The 18,548-nt window shown below is 50.1% G+C and overlaps 1 protein-coding gene across 6 annotated transcripts in view; it reads right to left on the bottom strand.

Annotated features, from left to right (window-relative positions):
• The window catches only part of LOC119461871 (sex comb on midleg-like protein 2), a 204,085-nt gene that overhangs the window by 177,370 nt on the left and 8,167 nt on the right, over window positions 1-18,548 (bottom strand). For 4 of the 6 annotated variants that reach the window (XM_037723242.2, XM_049672767.1, XM_049672769.1 and 1 more), the window contains one exon: window positions 7,112-7,273. In XM_037723242.2, coding sequence (XP_037579170.1) covers window positions 7,112-7,264 — 153 coding nt within the window. In that variant the 5' untranslated portion in view covers window positions 7,265-7,273. Of the gene's footprint in view, window positions 1-7,111; window positions 7,274-18,548 lie in introns of those variants that run through there. The other 2 variants (XM_049672770.1, XM_037723244.2) reach the window with 1 other exon arrangement.

Raw genomic sequence — 18,548 nt, forward strand, 5'->3', positions numbered from 1 at the left:
AGCACACGGCACGCAGAGACGATGTTATCGCCCTTTAATTGGAATTCATCGCGATGGATGGAACATCGTGGTGACCACGACGGCAGAAATGCATCTGTAGTGTCCATATAGCTATCACAATGGCACCCATATGCTTGCGCATGGCCAGCGTTAACCAAGTGAAATGTTGCAGTAATTTTTTTAAATCACTAACCGAACAAACAGGTCCGTCTTATACGCCAGTGCAGCTTATATACGTTTTCTTCTGGAAAAATGGCCGTTTTGAGGGGGGCGCAACTTTCAGAAAGGTGTGACTTTTAGACCGGAAAATACGGTAGTGCAAATATTGTTACATCTATAAAAATTTATTATGGTAGTTTATCCATATTCAGCAATAAGAATTACACACATTAAAACATTTTAATGCAAAAGCATTATATCCAAATTATGCGAAAATCCATCGTGGTCGGCGTAACCGAAAGATGGTATCAAAAATGGCTGACGGCGCAAAGAGTAAAAACTGTACCAACTGACTTAGACGGCTACTCTACCGTAAAAACACATCAAAATATGCTCGCATTGACATCAAATTTCTCAGGGAGGTTCCTGTAAACAAAGTAAATTATGGCATTGAAAAGAAAATTTGGTCAATTTCGGTCTGGGTGGGAATCGAACCATGGCATCCGGGGTGCGAGACAAGCACGCTTCCCTGGCGCCACCACGGTTCTGGCTGACTAAAGGTGTACACGTGCATGCGTCGTACGCATCACGTTCCAGCTGACTAAAGATGTGGCCTAGTGCATGCTTCATTGGGCATGCGATGGCACAGACAAAGCGGAGGAGGAGGCACCACACCATGTGTATAAAATGAGCGCGTTCACAACGCTCCGAGGTCTACAAACGGTATAATGCTTTCGCATTCCCACATGTAAGGAGTCTTAAGTGCGTCTGCCAAATGTTTTTTTCACTTTACTGTACCTAAAAAATTATTTCCTTATTTCTTTTTCAAAATAGGACACACTGAAGAATTCAGATCTGCAGTAAAACAAATTCGATCGTGGGGGAGCACATTTGCCCAGAAAATGTAACCCTGAAAGAGTTAAGAACTGCCTGGAGAATGTACCACTACTGCTTCAGCAGTGAGGATGATAGAACAACGGCAGGTTTTTTATTGGCAGCAGGATATAGAGAACACAAGCAGGTAACAATATGCTGATCCAGGGTGCGTACATCCGATGCAAAATTCAGGAATTTCCAGGTTGCTGAAGGTCGAAATTCGAGGAGGTTGAAACAAACTTCAGTCATACACAAACAATTTCAGATCCCCCCCTACTTCTTAACTTCAATTTCCCACACGCTTCAAGCTGTTCAGGTGGCTTTTCAATATCGAGAGAGAGAAACGAAGAGGGAGGGAGATTAACCAAGGACGTGCCCGGTTGGTTACCCTACACTCGGGAAGGGGGAAAGAGGAAGAATAGATAAGGAGAGAATAGAAAAATAATAGTCATTTGCAGAGACAGTCACAGAAAGATCTCCGCTGTGACAAGTGTTCGTACAATCCAGTATTCTTCACGAACTGCAGAAGGGCTTTTGTGGCCTTTTGCATGCAAGAATGCGTAGGCCATGGCCCAAGGATCTTCCGAGAGCGTTCTGTTATCTAACTGGTTGAGTTTAGCTTGGAGAATACGTCGTTGAGTGTCAAAAGATGGACAGTGACACAGAAGGTGCTCGAGAGTCTCGTCGCACACGCACAAATTGCACACCGCACTGTTGGCCATCCCTATTAGAACGAATTCGTACTTTCTATTGTGACCATGTCAATTAAAGGCTACACCCAAAGATACATGTACTTGTCCCATTAAAGCCAAATGGCTGCAATGTAAACCAACTAGCAAAACAACAAATTGATCTGACTCATCTAGCATCACGATGGCATTGGCAATTTAAAAGCCCGTCGTCAGTGGCTGTGGACATGCCAGACGCAACTGCTTAGCGAAACTCTCAAAAGAGAACATACTCTCATTCTAAGGCTCATTCCACAAAAGAATAGTCCACGGCATGGCGCTGATGCAGACATTGGTACTTTGAATGTCCAGAAGTTGCACCAACCCAAGTTTTCGAGGAAATCAAGGAGCACGTTCATTTTCAAGATGTTCTAAGGGTCCCTTGAGCTTCATTCCAAATTCAAGGGCTTTCAAATATTTCAAGGAGGTGTATGAACCGTGCGGACCCCACGCCCTGCTGGACTTCTATAAGCCAAGCTTGTATAGGTGCCCATGAACAATGGTGGTGGTGTTTAGCAACCATTTGCAAGATAAACTACACAATAAAATTAGAGATGTTTTCACACCTCGCTCAATGTTAAGTTGTGGCATTCCAACACTGTTTACGTGTCCGACAGACACATTACAGACAAACCTGAATTCATTCTGCACGAAATATTCGGCCCAGCAAAGAACCTGTCTGCAGACTTTGAGTCAGTGTTGTGCATCGGCAAAATAATGTCCACTAGAACCTTCGTGGTAGTTCAAGTCATGTAGGCGATTGTGTATGCTGTGGGGTCTCACATGTGCTCTTGGTACAAAGGAACGACAACATAGTAGTGCAAACAATCAAAAGGGCATTTACTGCACCTTTCATACACTAATGCACACTAGCCGAATTACAACCAATAGAACATTCACACGGGCGCGCGAAAAATCAAGGAAGTCCGACTGACCGCGACCCGATAGCGAGCGAATACGTTCGCCCCATGCTATGACACCATCGCCTAGTCGTTCACGTGTACAGTCACGCGAACGGTGGCGCGCTCGAACGAGCCGTGTTCGTCCATACCGGTGTCCTGCTCTTAGCCTCGCGCGACGGCGCACGCGTGAAGCGTTCGTGCGCGTTGGGCGCCGATCCCAAGCCCAAGAAACCCTTCGACCTTTTTCTCCCAAGTCACCACGCCGTTCGGTGGCGCTAGCATTGCGACACTCGCGCCATCTCTCGCAACGCGCCGCAACCACTACGATCGCCTCCAGCGCTTAGCCACGCGGAGAAGCCAGACTACAGGAGACGCGAGCTATGCGGGGAAAACAACATCAGGGGACGCGCAAGAGTCGCGCATCTCCACACCCCCCCCCCCAAACCTTAAATCACTACACATACTCCGGCGAAACATGTCACACGGTCTATCAACGCGCGCGTCGCGAACAAAAGTTAGTACATGCGACAGTGGCCACGCCGAGGAAATGCCCACGCATTATCCACAACATGCGAGCCGACATTGTCTCTGGGGTTCACCGCTGGCGTCCGTTGGTCACAGCACCACGTCTGCAGATTCGATGGCACGACTCCAGCCCAGGACTCCGGAACAGCGACGCAGAAGTCGGCACGAGCAAGCGTCGCTCACGCCGACGCGCCCTGCTGACGAGAGCCGCAGTAGCCCCGTTGGTGACTGCCGACTCTTTTCCCAGCCGCTGAGGGTAGCGAGCCGGACACAGGCGGCCGCCGAAATCGCTGCGCCAAACTGGCCACAGGCATCTCCATTGCCAGGGGTGGCTCAGTCGTAGGCCGGGGCAGCAGCGCAGACGATGTGCAGGTGACAGCAAACCAGGGGTGACTCGGCTCACGCTGCGTACACTCAACGCACTCGACAAACACTAAAGTAGCGCAAGGGAGAGGAATTCGGCATACGCATCGCCCACGTGGTACGATATTCAATTCGGCTAGCGAAATTTCGGGTGGCATTTCAGATGCTAAGCTCATGTGAACAAAGCTTGCTTTCTTGAGTCGAACGAGTAATTTCAATTCGTGCGAGGCGAACTAATGAGGGAAGCAATGTGCGACACCTCAACACCACGGTCCACCAGGTTGTGTCCCTCCACGTGCGATAGGTGGCTTCGTAAAGCCTTAGGCCTAATGCGTCACTACCCTGACAACAACCGGCATCCCAAAAAAAAACACCCAAAATGGGCACAACTGGCAGCCGCGAGGAGACGTTAGCTCTGTGAGGTGGTCCTACCCCGCTCGGTGCACACAGCATCCGAGTTGACGGCGCCCACCATCCCAGACGGTGTCGGAGCGCCCGGTGCCAGGCCGCAATACCAGTCAGCCCGTAGCTGCACCCGTGGCCCGCGGCCACCCGGCTCCCTGAGCCGCGACTTCCAAAGTCAAAGATATAGAAGAAGCTATTTACATAAGAAATTCGGACCACCCACGAGGCTTCCGTACTCACTCGCTTCAGGCTTGCCAATGCTCCGTGGGCGCTACGCCTAGCTCTCCCAGGATGCACACCACGTGGCTCTCATACCGACGTGTACTCAAACAAAACACTCGCAAAAAGGCTTAGCATGTTGAAAAGTTCAAACACGCTACAGCAACCGTCGCCTCGCTCAAGAAAGCACACCGCCGACACTAGCGATCAAAATCCACGCTAGGACTATGCTTCGGTTGAAACATCTCGAACTAAGCAAAACTGTTAAAATTATTGTCCGATGCCCCAAGAGCCCCACGTTGGGCAGCCAGATGTGGGGTCTCACACATGCTCTTGGGACAAGGGAACGACAACACAGTAGTGCAAACAATCAAAAGGGCATTTATTGCCCCTTTCATACACTAATGCACACTAGCCGAATTACAACCAATAGAACATTCACACGGGCGCGCGACAAATCAAGGAAGTCCGACACACCGCGACCCGATAGCGAGCGAATACGTTCGCCCCATGCTATGACACCATCGCCTAGTCGTTCACGTGTACAGTCACGCGAACGGTGGCGCGCTCGAACGATCCGTGTTCGTCCATGCCGGTGTCCTGTTCTTAGCCTCGCGCGACGGTCGCGCGAAGCGTTCGTGCGCGTTGGCCGCCGATCCCAAGCCCAAGAGAGCGCCTTCGACCTTTTTCTCCCAAGTCACCCCGCCGTTCGGTGGCGCTAGCATCGCGACACTCGCACCATCTCTCGCAACGCGCCGCAACCACTACGATCGCCTCCAGCGCTTAGCCACACGGAGAAGCCGGACTACAGGAAACGTGAGCTATGCGGGGAAAACAACATCAGGTGACGTGCGAGAGTCGCGCATCCCCACAAACTGTTAGGTGGGTCTCAGAATCCAGGAGACAGCTATGTCGTAGGTCGACCACAAGCTTAAATTGCCAAAGAAAGTCTGCACTGATGATTCATACCTGCACATCAGCGACTAAGAAAATCCATCGAAACGTGCGTCTCAAGCCAATGTCAAGCGTAACGGACCTGTGTCCGAAGGTCCTTATGGTTGAACCATTGACAGCAGTGACAGGCGGCGTGGTCTGACGGTGGCGGCGGTCCTCCAGCGTAGGAGGAACGACACACACTTCGGCACCTGTGTCGATGAGGTACGAGAATTTCGTGACGCGATCAGTGACGTGGAATAGGCGGCTGTGTGTCGGGCCTGAAACACTGGCCGCCGTCAGTGCGTGGCCCGTGCGTTTCCCGCAAACTGGCATGGCTGATTGCACTGACAAGCACGTGCTCCGTATCGGCGGTGGTACCAGCAGACGCTGCGAGCCAGACTTGGTGATCTGTCGCGGCGTTGGTGTCGCTGTCGCGACGCGCTGCCTCGGTGGTCTGCTTTGAGCGAGCTGAGTTCAGCGGCCAGCTGGTCCACTTTACGGTTGAGCTCCTGGTTAGCTTGAACGAGACGGTCCAAGCGGTCATCGCGGACCGGCGCAAAGAGGGAAGAGTCTCGTCTCTCGATTCTAGATATGGCCGGGGTGCCGACATCCATAATTTTGTCGGCCATCTGTGCCAGTGAGTCGAGGGTTTCTGTGGAGGACACGCTCAAGATCATCCGCACCTGCTGTGGCAGTCGCTGTAGGAAGAGCTCCCGTAGAATGGATGCATCCAATGTAGCAGACTGGTCCCCAATCAGATGCCGAATGCGACGCAGAAGCTCCGTGGGCTTTTGGTCACCGAGCTCCTCCGCGGTGAGTAGCTGCTGCAGCCTACGCTGTTCCGACTCAGTTGTCCAGCGTATAAGCTCTGTTTTAAGAGTGTCGTAGGGTGTGTCAGGAGGCGGAGAGCGCAGAATGTCCCTTACGATGGCGATGACAGCAGGTGGTAAAGCACCGATGACGTAGTCATACCTTGCTGTTTGCGATGTTACTCGATGTCGTCGGAAGAGGGGCTCGACGCTCAGAAACCAGAGTTCTGAGTCCGACTGCCAAAACTCCGGTAGCTTGAGAGCAACACCATAACACCATCTTTAGATAGCAAATACGGATCTCAAGGGCTATACTTTTGCTGGCGGAAACCGAAAATACGTCATAAGTGTCACCCCCGGCACTTTGAGCAGCCAGTGCCATCGTCAAGTAACCAAGCCAAGCAACATGAAAAGTCAAAATGGCCGCTGGGCCGGCGCGGGGTGGCAGTTCACAACGCAACAGCGAGGTTCCCAATGCAATAGGTTCTATGGGAGCTGTGCCGGGACCGGCCGAAAACGACGTAACAGCTGGGAAAACACAGCACCCGGGAATGCAACATATACTACTGTATATGTTGCCATGACAATTCTTATAAAAAAACTGCCTTTCAGCTTTCAAGGATTCGTTGTGACTCTAGAGTAGAACCCATACAGCTGGTACACTAGTCCCTTTATGTCCTCCCCTCCTGTGTGTAACCTCCAAAAGTCGAGCATGCTGACACTGCTACGCCATCCATCCCAGCCAAAATGTGCTTGGTTGACCGTACCCATCAATTCAGTTTTGGTGCCATTAAGCTTTATTTATTTAGCCTGTTGTGCAGATAAACGGGTTGAATCATGTTCAACAGGCAAAATACACAAAAAGCGACAATTTGGTGCAGCATGCAGCAACATCTCAGTGGCCCTTCCATTACGACATGCATTGCCAGCACGCATAGTAGACACCAGCACCAGATTCCCTTTGGGTAATCTTAGGAGGAAAACATGGAACCAGTTGAATGTACACCACCATTGCCTTGTGCGACCAAGGGAAACCAAGGTTGCCCTCTTTCCCAAGACTTTGAGGAGTGAGAAAGTTCCTTCATAAAGAAGAGTTTCAACTCAAGTGCACATACCGGCCACACAAGAGCCTTCTGTGCAAAGTACAAAACATTTATGTGATGTGGCCCTTGCAAGGCAGCAACCTTACCTTGAGATAGACACGCTTGAACTCGTGCAAGCAGTTCTCGGAGCAGAACTCCTTGCGCACGTGGCCAACAGTTATGGCGTGCCTCAGGTCCTTGTGGTTGTCCTCGCACCAGGCGCAGCACGGCTTCAGGTGGCCCAGACGACTCCTGGACATCTCCCGCTCCTGAGAACATTCGACACCCTCTCTTTATGGTGTAATCATCAGACACCCTGTTGGTAAGCAAACATACAAAAGCGAACCCTGCAAGGGCACTGCACATCTGCTGCTTGTATTACCAGTTCATGGCTCCTGCCTGAGGCCTGTAGCACAGGTGAACAAAGCTGCCTCTCGCTGCCTTTGCATATTGCTTCAGTTCTGTGGAGAGCAACATTTGCGCCGCACACTTTAGATGCTATGAATGCTATGAGCTTTGAACAAACCATCACGCTCCCAAGCAAGATGGCCGACTGACGATGACAACCCTTAAGCATTACAATAGAAGTCGTCAAAGTGTCTCACGGACAGTTTGTAAATGTTACATAAAATTTTGTCCCTCACATGCAGATTTCTGAGTAACAGCTTAACAAGTGTAACATCGTGAAAAGTGTGGCCATCACAAGACTGGACTGGGTGCTTGGGCAAGTCGGCAAATCATGCTAAGTTCAAGCACAAACAGTAGTGCAAGACAAAAGCGTGTTCCGATTTGCCCTGAACAACTGCCACAGCTTGCGTGAGGGTCGGCAAAGCTGACGGGCTCCACTTGCCTAAAGAATACAGGGGCAGAGTGCCAACTTGTTTTGGTGTGCACACACCTGGTTCTGAAATGCTCTTGGAATGCACTTGGGGTGGCATACTCAAATGGTAACTCTTTCACAGCAGCCTTCCTGGCTGCAGCAGGCCTAGACATGCAGTGACTTTTCTTTAAGCCTGTAACTGCATGGCATGTGCAAAAAATTGCAGATCCCACACACTGTGAGAATCGATGTACATGAAGCTTTGACAAGACAACGCAAAATGGAGCACCACAACATGAAATGTACAGCGGTTTTCTGCGACCAACACCGCCCGTAGCTCACCCGGTAAACATGTGGCGTTGTTTTTACATCGATGATGGAGGCCCATTTCATTCCTGCATCTATTGCACAAAGGAAAGCGCACATGTGCTCTCACGCACCCGAGCGATGCAATGTGTGACAGCGGCCATCTTAAGTTGGCCTGACAGAAGTAAATGTGCGACTGGGGCTGCTGAGCTGGCCCACCATCTTAATTTTTCAAGTGGGAGCAATTTGGCAAGAAAGCCAAACAGTTTTCTCGACCCTTGTTTATCACGCCACCAGTACGGAAGGTCAGTCTGGAAGGGCTCACAAAGAAAGCGAAATGCTAACCATGGCAGACCACCATATGAAGGAAACACCTGGCATGAGCAGTCAACATGCCACACCTCAGAGATGACAACACAAAAAAAGTTTCTGCACTGGCAATATACCTGTAGGAACGGCCCAAAACAAATCTGCCATCCGTGCCATTGTTGTTCTCTCAATCCTCACTGACCTGCCAGGGGTGGGTTTCATTTCATTATCTTAAAGACCCCTGATAGGGGTATTACATAAGGGGTGGGAATACATTACATAATTTGCATAATACATATCTGAGCACACAAACAACAAAAACCTAAATGAGCTAAAGTGTTACGTTAACGCAAATACATAGACCTAAGTAATACAAACTAAGCTGATGATGATGATGAATACAAACTAAAATTGGACGAGCATATAAGTCTGTTAACCCAAGTCACTTTCTTTGTGAAAAGTGCGCAGTGACACTCTCCATAAACGTACAACGGCAAATGATGGTGGCGATTGTGTGGGGCAGGTTGTTCCAATCTGTAGCGGCATGGCAAAAGAATGAGGCGGAAAAGGTAACAGTGCGCATGCGAGGGCGGCCCACTTGAAAAGTGTACGATGATATGTTCGGGCTGCGGGGAGGATATAGGGTGCTTGATTAAGCAAGGTGCGATAAAACTTATGGAAAAGTGAAAGGGTTCCAGTGTGCCGGCGCATACCAAGGGGAAGTACATTCAATTCTTTAAGTAAGATATGCTCATGTCATATGAATAATTAGCATGGATGAACCCTGCGGCGCGGTTTTGAACGGCTTCGAGTGCGTTGATGAGATATGTTTGGTGTGGATTCCATATGGCAGATGCATATTCCAGTTTCGGTTGGACTATTGACTGGTAGGCCAGTAGTTTAACAGGTTTGGGGGCACGTTTTAGATGACACTTGAGAAAACCCAGCGATTTGTTAGCAGATGAAATGATGTTACTGACGTGTGTGCGCCAGGATAAGTAGTTATAGTAACACCTAAGTACTTGTAAGACTGCGCAGCACACACGGGAATGTTATTAATTGTGTATTGGTAAGGAAATGGATCGCCCCGACGAGAAAATACCATCCAAGGTGCATTTCTTAGGATTAAGTTACATTAACCAACGGTCGCACCAATGCTGTAAACAGTTAATGTCCTCCTGAAGTAAGTCTTAATTAGATGTGCTAGTAATTGTTTAATAAATGGCGCAGTCGTCTGGGAACAAAGGAACGTTGCAAGACACGTGCAGGGGTAGGTCATTGATGTATATTAAGAAGAGTAGGGGTCCAAGAACAGATCCTTGCGGTACACCTGAAGTCACTGGTAGGGGGTTAGATGCGCGGTTGTTAACTAACAAACAGATCGGTTTGTCAAAAACACTTCAATTCATCGCAAAATGTCAGGGTTAAGGTTCGCAAGAGAAAGTTTTAGTAGTAGACATTGGTATCGTACCTTGTCGAACGCTTTTGCAAAATCTAGAAATATCGCGTCTGTTTGGAGGTTAGAATCTAAGTTGGTGTGAATATCATGCAGGAAAACGGCCAGTTGTGTTCCGCAGGAAAAGCCTTGGCAGAACCCATGCTATGAATAATGAAAGTATTTGTTCGAAGTCAAGGAACTTCATGATTTCTGTGTATGCTGCCAGTGATGCTACTGCGGACTTCGGATTTGGAGCAATTTTTGGAGCATCAGAAATTTCATTTTGGAGCACTTTGGAGCAGGCAATTTGGCATTTGGGAGCAGCTTGGAGCAGCTGATTTTTCACATCCTGAAGTATTTCAAAAAGTGTACATACGACACACAAATTGATATCGTGTCATATATTGCTAGTTTTCCCAGATGTCATTCCGTATATCCATAAACAGAAATGATGGACACATTGGCGGCATGCAGTTATTATAATCACATGTAATGCTGCGCTTCAAACAAGCGACAGTAGAACCCCGCTGTTACGTTCCCGGGCGCTGCGTCTTCCCGGCTGTTAAGCTCCCATAGTACCCAATGCATTGGTAGCACCACTGTTGCGTCGCAAATGTGAGACCGTTCCCGCATCATGTGGCCTCTGGGCTGCTGTGCCTTTGTTCTGCGTTTTTCAAGTTTGCATGGCATTCTTTACTGCTGCTCTACAAAGAGCATGGTGCCTGGGTTTCAAACCAAGTGAGGTGCAGAACTATGTGGGCATAAATATACAGTAGTTCTAGCGTTGTACCTGCAGACTGCCTCATTGATAGCAGTCTCTAGTGCAGTCAGTGAGGAATTTTTTTTTTTTTTTTTTTGTAGAATCGACCATGTTACTGAATGAAGGCTCCCAGCAGCCTTCTGAATCATCTTCCATTGACATGGAGGTTAGGAGAGTCACTGATAGATAGGCAGCAATGCAGCTGCTAGGTGCTTTCCAGCCTGCACTTTTGTATGATGCCTCACTTCTGCAGCCAGGTGTCTGTGCCAGCCCAAGTGGTCTAGTGAGCAGAGCTCATGATGAGGTTCTCTTTATGAAGGGGTGGTAGATAGGTATTGTTACGAGATATCGTGGCATTACGATAATAGAGTCGGCACACGATGTGCTAAGTCGCGGGTACGAGGTGCCGACGCGCGAAATGCCTGGTCGCGAATCCAAATAATAGACGCTCTGTAATCGCGCAGTCGGAGGGGCCGACGCGCGAAATGCCTAGCCGCGGGTCCGAGGAATAAACGCTCAAGGTGTCGACACTCGATGAGCGATGTGCCGACGCGCGAAATGCCTAGCCGCGGACTCGAGGAGTCGACGCTCGAGGTGCCGACGCGCGAAGTGCCTAGCCGCGGGTCCGACGAGTCGACACTCGATGAGCGATGTGCCGACGTGCGAAATGCCTAGCCACGGGCTTGAGGAGGCGACGCTCGATTAGCTTAGTCGCGCCTTCCGAGGTGCCGACGCGCGAAATGCCCAGCCGCGGGCTCGAGGAGTTGACGCTCGCAGGGCCGACGCGCGAAGTGCCTAGCCGCGGGTCCGAGGAGTCGAGACTCGTTGAGCGATGTGCCGACGCGCGAAATGCGTAGCCGCGGGCTCGAGGAGTCGATGCTCGAGGTGCTTAGTCGCGCAGACGGAGGGGCCGATGCACGAAATGCTTAGGCAAGGATCCGAGAAGCCCGCGCGCGATGTGCTTGATCGCCGAGTCGGAGACGCCTACGCGCGAAAGGCTTCCGCGTGACCGAGGATTCCGTGCCCGAAGCGAGGTCGCGAATCCGCGTCACCGATGCTCCGAATGCTTAGCCGCGGGTCTGAGACGTCTACAAAAAGCGGGATCGGCCACGCTACTGCGATGTCCACGTAGCGCCCGCTCTAATACTAGTCGAGATTACGGAAACCGCCCAGAGCTCGCGAAGAGACCGCAACAAGCGGTGCAGACGACGCCATCGCGAAGCGAGCACCGGGCCAATGGCGAACCGCGCTGGAGTCACGTGGCGGGCGCGGGCAATCGGTGGCTCCGGCACGACCTTCAATCATTTGCTTTTTGTGTGCTTGTTTCTGTATGGAGGAGATAGCTGAAGGGGCAAATTTGAAGACGGAGAAATGCGCTTTCCAACGAGTCCAAGATGGTGGCGCTCGGCTGCGCCGTTCCGGAGATATCGTGGCTTGAAAAACGCCGTTTTTTTCGCGATTTCCGCGAAATTTTTCGGCACCTTGGCTGATACAACAATTTTTTTTAGAGCACTTCTACTTGGTTTTCAGCGATGATATTTCGGAATCCGATAAAATAAGAGTTACAGAAATTGAAAATGTGATTTTCAAAAAATCGATTTTTTAGCCATTTTTCGCGATGCGAAAGCCGCGGCCCCCCCTTAATCGGGACGCACGCGTTCGGGACGCACGCAATCGGGACTAAGGCTAGCCCTATCATCGCGTTGCACGTTTTAATTCCCCGTTGCTGCAATTGTCGGCGATAGACGCCGCCAAATCCGAGACTGTTTGGCGCAGTTAGGCGCAATTTTCGTCGATTGTATCAGGATGGCGCAGTAAATCCCATTTGGCGCACTTTGGCGCAGTTGGCGCAGGAGTGGAATCACTGTGTAACAGTACATGACGTGCTCCATGAGCTTACAGGACACACTCATTAATGAAATGGGGCGATAATTAAGCGGGCGATTCCCGTCACCTGTTTTGTGGATAAGAACAACCCTCCCCACCTTCCAGTCATATGGTATTTCATCAGTTGAAAGTGACTGCGAGAATAGCAAACACAGGAACACCGCGGTGATATGTTCAGTATTCTTTTAACAGTTTCAAATTAATGTTATCCACACCGGCTGACGATGTGAGTTTAAGATTGTCAATTAACGATGAGATACCATCTGGGGAAAATCTAATAGTTGGCATAACACATGTTGCATTAGTATGCGAAGAAAAAGGAAACATGGTAGGCTCTTCTGTAAATACAGAGACAAAAGCTGCATTAAAAAGGTTCACGCACTCTACATTGTCGACCGTTTCACCTCCTTCATTGGTAAGTGTTACACTGTGCCTTTCTTTAGGGTTTATCACCTGCCAGAATTTTTTTTTGTTATTGATAAAAGTTTCCAAAGGTCATCACCAAAGAATGCATCTTTCGGCTTGCGAATCACTGATAGGTATGCGCGTTCAGCAGCATAGCATTTTTCCCATGCACACGTGTTCGTCCTGCATTTCGCGGTGCGATACATGCGTTTCTTTTTGTTTTCTAGTCTTTTTAATGAATTGTTAAACAATGGTTCTTGTTCATGTGTTCGAAAGGTACTTTTTGGTATGAACTGGCTCGCTAAGTTGTCTATTCTTTCTTTGAATATCAGCCAAGTTTCATGAATGCTGCGGTTATGAAACGTATCTTGGAAGAAAGGTAGAAAATTCTGTAAATGTTCACATATTGCATCATAATTACCTTTGTCATATAGTATAGTTTCTCGCGCTTCTGCCGCAGAGCTGGAGCAAAGCGAAAAGAAGCATGGATGACCTTGTGATCCCTAATTTCTTTAAGAAAGGTTATGGACGACAAACTGTCTGGACGGTTGACCAGTACTAATTCTAAAATGTCTGCAGTGTCTTGGGTGACGCACGTTGGCTCTAATATGAGTTGTGTTAAAGTTGAGGCAAACGTCCAGAAAATCTCTCGCTTCGGTTTGGTTTACTAGAGAAGGTACTTTGTTGCGCCAATCATTGTCCGGTAGGTTAAAGTCTCCAAAAAGAAGGTCGGCATTACGATAGCGAGAGCAAACCACATTTAGTGCATTGTTTAGATTACGAGCGAAGTCGGCGCTATTGCGAGGAGGCCTGTAACATACACCTAAAATTACAGACTGTGGGGCGGCATGGCATAGAATAAACAGTATTTCTAATTCTGATGTGATGTTTATAGCAGAGCACGACAACTGTTGACTAACGGCAATAAGCACACCTCCTCCTCTAGTCCCGGCACGATCTTTTCGAAAGCCATTGAAGTTTGGCAAATGTCGTTACAAAGCCACGTTTCCGTGAGTACAAGAACGCTGCTGTTGGACGATAGCACGAGGTTAGACACGTGTTCGTTTTAGAATGAAGCTTCGTATGTTAGTATAAATTACTGAAAGGGAAACATGCGATATAGGTTTCGTTCGAGGGGGGTGGCTTGTTCTTTGATGATGTGCTGACTGCTACATTTCTTTCACTGTTTGCGATGTGTCATCAAACACGTAGCACTTAAGAGTTTCAAAGCACAAAGAAAATGGCACAGATTTGGCTTTCGCAAAGGAAACAAGTTGCTTGCGGGCGTTCCTAACTCCTGGGGAAAAATCTTGACCAGTGCTGAGGTTAGTGCCCTTAAGTTAGCGCCCATTTGAGAGTACCATTTCTTTTTTTTTATAATGATTGTATCAGGCATGCACTGTCTGCCCTAGCGTGACAGCGCGTTGGCTGTTTTATGATGTTGTGACGGTGTTACGATAAGCTGTGTGCTTGGCACTGCTATTGCTCCACCCCGTCACCTATATAAAGGCATGCTAATAAACCCTGCTTGTTCTTGTTCCAGTCACCATGTAGTTGCCTCTGTTCTTAGCTCAACACACATCACGTTACAAGGTGTCAGAAGTGGGATCCAGCGACTACAATGGAACTTCTGAAGGCTCCGCCACCTTTGCAACTGACCGGCAACCTCTCTGCAAATTGGAGACACTTCAAACAGAAGTTCGACCTGTTCCTGCAGGCGACCACAACGAAGGAGCATCCTCAAAGCGAAGCTGCAAAAGCCGCGCTGCTGCTAAGCATAGCCAGCGATGAAGCGCTCGACGTGTTCAACACGTTCAAGTTTGAGGAGGCGGAATGCAAGAACGACTACGCAACCCTCGTTGGGAAATTCGAGTCCTACTGTACCGAGGTGAGCAACGAAGTTCACGAACGTTATGTGTTTTGCTCAAGCAAGCAAGCAGAGGGAGAACCTTTCGAGAAGTTTGTCCGGGACCACAAAAGACAAGCCACGCACAGTGCAATTTCGGAGAGCAGCGAGATTCCTTGATCAGGGATCGAATCGTGTTTGGCACGTACGACTCGGAGCTATGAGGAAAAATGCTTTGAGAAAAGTCTTTAATGTTGCTGAAAGCTGAAGAACTGTGCAAGGTGGAAGAATCACTGACAGAACGAGAAGAGGTCTGGAGGCTGCCGACAACCGCGTCGATGCTGTTCAAAGGCACGCGCCACCATCGCGAAGCAAAAGTGGTGATGACTTGTGGGGGAGCACACGCTGCCACCTTCTCCCGCGGGCGCTCGCCCGTCGCCGGCGCACGGAGCGCCCGCGACAGCAGCCGGGTGGACATCTCGTGCGCGCACACCGCGCGCTGCGGGAGCCGGGCGAACACGGGAGAAATGCACTTTGCCCTCTCCCGGTTCTCGCTCGCCTCTCGCGACGCGCGTGCCGCGCGGGAAGAGGGAAAGTATCCGGCGGGCGAGGAGGACACTCCCCTCGCGGAAAGCCAAAAAGGCATAAAAGAGCGCGACCGAGAGACCCCCGCTCTCTCTGACCTCGCTTGACCTTCTGCCTGGACGGATTTTTACCTGCTGAAAGCCATGAGTGACCTCGTTCGCGTGACTACCACACGCGACGAGGCAAGCCTATTTTATTAGTTGTTATACAGAGCGGACTTCCCTCTACAAGTGTGTTTTATTGCTGACAGCAATAAACGTTGTTGAGTTGACTCGCTGGTTGCCTTATTCGCCCGAACCCTACGTAGCTGCGATTACACGCGCTACGGGTTGGGGAAGACCCCCACAGACTGCAGCAAGCAGTACCATTGAAAAAAGTGCTGTAGCGAAGGATACGAACGCCATAGTGGGTCATGCTCTCCAGCCCTTTCTAGTGGGTCTATCCCTCCTGCGCTCTCCTCGAGAAACGCCGCTTGTGCTGAGATCTCGGGCCTTGAACTAACGGTCGGTCCAAAAAGGCTGGTGCCTAATAAATGCCTTTACAAGTGGTGGAGAGTGCTTCTGCCTACAGCGTGAATCCTGGAGCTTCGATCCCGTACCCTTCGCTCAACCATGCCAGAAGACGCATCCCAGCAAGTGCCACCTACCCCACCCCAGCAAGCGCCTCCTCAGTCTGTCATGTGCTCTGGTGTGCCTCGCCACAGGGACCCTGCCATCTTCAGCGGCGTGGACGAAACCGACATGGAGGATTGGCTGACAACGTATGAGAGGGTCAGCCGTCACAAGAAATGGGACGACCCCGCAAAGCTAAGCAATGTTATCTTCTATCTCGCGGGTGTCGCCAGTCTCTGGTACAGCAACCATGAGACCAATTTTCCAACGTGGTCCTCGTTCAAGACTTCTTTGGTGGCGGTGTTTGGTCGCCCTGCGGTGCGCAAGCTGCGAGCGGAATCGCATTTGCGAGAACGTGCACAGCAGCCGGGTGAATCATTTACCAGCTACATCGAAGATGTTCTGGACTTGTGCAGACGAGTCAACGCGACGATGTCGGAATCCGACAAAATAAGAAATGTCATGAAAGGGATTGAAGACGATGCGTTCAACATGCTGCTCTGAGGGGAATGTCTAGGCAATGTCGAAGCGATTGAAGACGTGCAAGTTATGGACGTGCCCGATGAAAATTACTGCGCTAGTTCTAGTGCGCTCACCGCTATTTCTGCCTGTGAGGGACCGTCCAGTGATGTGTTTGATTCTTCTATTGCCGATGACCTTACGCCGGTCCAGCGATCTCAACTTGTGTGCCTCTTGGAAGAATTTCGTTCTTTCGATGTCGGGCAATCTTCCCTAGGCCGGACATCAACTGTTACTCACCGCATCGACACTGGCTTGCAACCACCATTGCGGCAACGCCCGTATTGTGTATCTCCTGCAGAGCGTCGTGTAATCAACGAACAAGTCGATGACATGCTTCGCCGCGAGGTGATACGACCTTCCAACAGTCCATGGGCATACCCTGTGGTCCTCGTTACGAAGAAAGATGGTTCTGTGTGGTTCTTTGTCGACTACCGGCGCCTAAACAAGATCACACACAAGGACGTCTACCCTCTCCCACGCATAGACGATGCCATTGACAGTCTACAAGGCGCAGAATTATTTTCATCTTTAGATCTGCGCTCAGGGTATTATTGGCAAGTACCCATGGCTGACGCCGATCGGCCAAAGACAGCTTTTGTAACACCCGACGGCTTATACGAATTTAACGTAATGCCTTTTGGGCTTTGTAATGTGCCCGCAACTTTTGAGCCATGATGGACACCGTTCTGCGTGGCTTGAAGTGGCACATATGCTTGTGCTACCTTGATGACGTTGTTTTTGCACCGGACTTCACAACGCACCTTCAGCGCCTACGGTGTGTTTTGACCATGCTTAACAAACGCAAGCCTACAACTAAACCTCAAGAAGTGCCAATTTGCAGCTCGGCAGCTGACGATCCTCGGTTACGTCGTATCCAAGGATGGGATACTCCGCAATCCAGCCAAGCTTCGGGCCGTCGCCGAATTCCCTAAGCCAACATCCGTCAAAGAATTGCGCAGTTTCATAGGTCTGTGTTCTTACTTCAGACACTTTATTCGCAATTTCGCCGCCATCATCTCACCCCTGACGAAACTGCTTACACGCAACGGGCCCCTCACTTCGTGGTCGTCCCGGTGAGACGAGGCCTTCACAAAGCTGCGTCATCTGCTTACGTCCCCGCCAATTTTGCGCCACTACGATCCGACAGCTCCTACTGAGGTGCATACAGATGCCAGCAGCGTTGGCCTCGGCGCTGTTCTTGCCCAACGCAAACAAGGGTTTCCTGAATATGTCGTCGCCTATGCAAGTCGCACGCTTACGAAAGCTGAGACAAATTACAGTGTGACAGAAAAAGAATGCTTAGCCATCAGGTTCTGACTAAGTTCCGACCTTATTTATATGGCCGTCCATTTGACGTCGTCACGGACCATCATGCACTATGTTAGCTGTCATCCTTGAAGGACCCTTCTGGTCGTCTTGCTCATTGGGCACTTCGCTTGCAGGACTACGATATCCGCGTGCTATACCGCAACGGACGCCAGCATTCCGACGCCGACGCCCTCTCCCTTGCCTGACAATACCTGCTCTTCCCTATCCGAGACTATTGTTTCTTCGCTCGACCTTACCACCATCGCTTCTGAGCAGCCAAGGACCATTGGATTGCCTCCCTTCTAGACTTGCTTTCTGGTTCGTCGGCACAACTAAGAACTCGCACGTTGCGTCGCCAAGCACGTCACTTTGCCATTCGCGACAACCTGCTTTACCGACGCAATTATAACCTCGACAGACGCCAGTGGTTGTTAGTGGTACCCCGCAGTCTGCGTTCCGAAGTATGCGCAGCTTTCCACGCTGACCCACAGTGTGCGCACTCCGGCGTTTTCAAGACTTACCAGCGTCTTCAACAGCGGTATTACTGGCGCGGGATGTACAGCTACGTTCTCAAGTTCGTTCGCTCTTGTCCCGATTGCCAGTGCCAGAAATCTTCGCCCCGCCTCTCGCCAGCCGGTCTGCAACCTTTACCTTGCCCTACCCAGCCGTTTGGACGCGTCGGCATCAATTTGTATGGGCCCCTTCCACTGACGACGGCTGGAAATCGCTAGGCCATTGTGGCAGTCG

The sequence above is a fragment of the Dermacentor silvarum genome, chromosome 8 (genome assembly GCF_013339745.2).
Source record: "Dermacentor silvarum isolate Dsil-2018 chromosome 8, BIME_Dsil_1.4, whole genome shotgun sequence".
NCBI lineage: Eukaryota > Metazoa > Arthropoda > Arachnida > Ixodida > Ixodidae > Dermacentor > Dermacentor silvarum.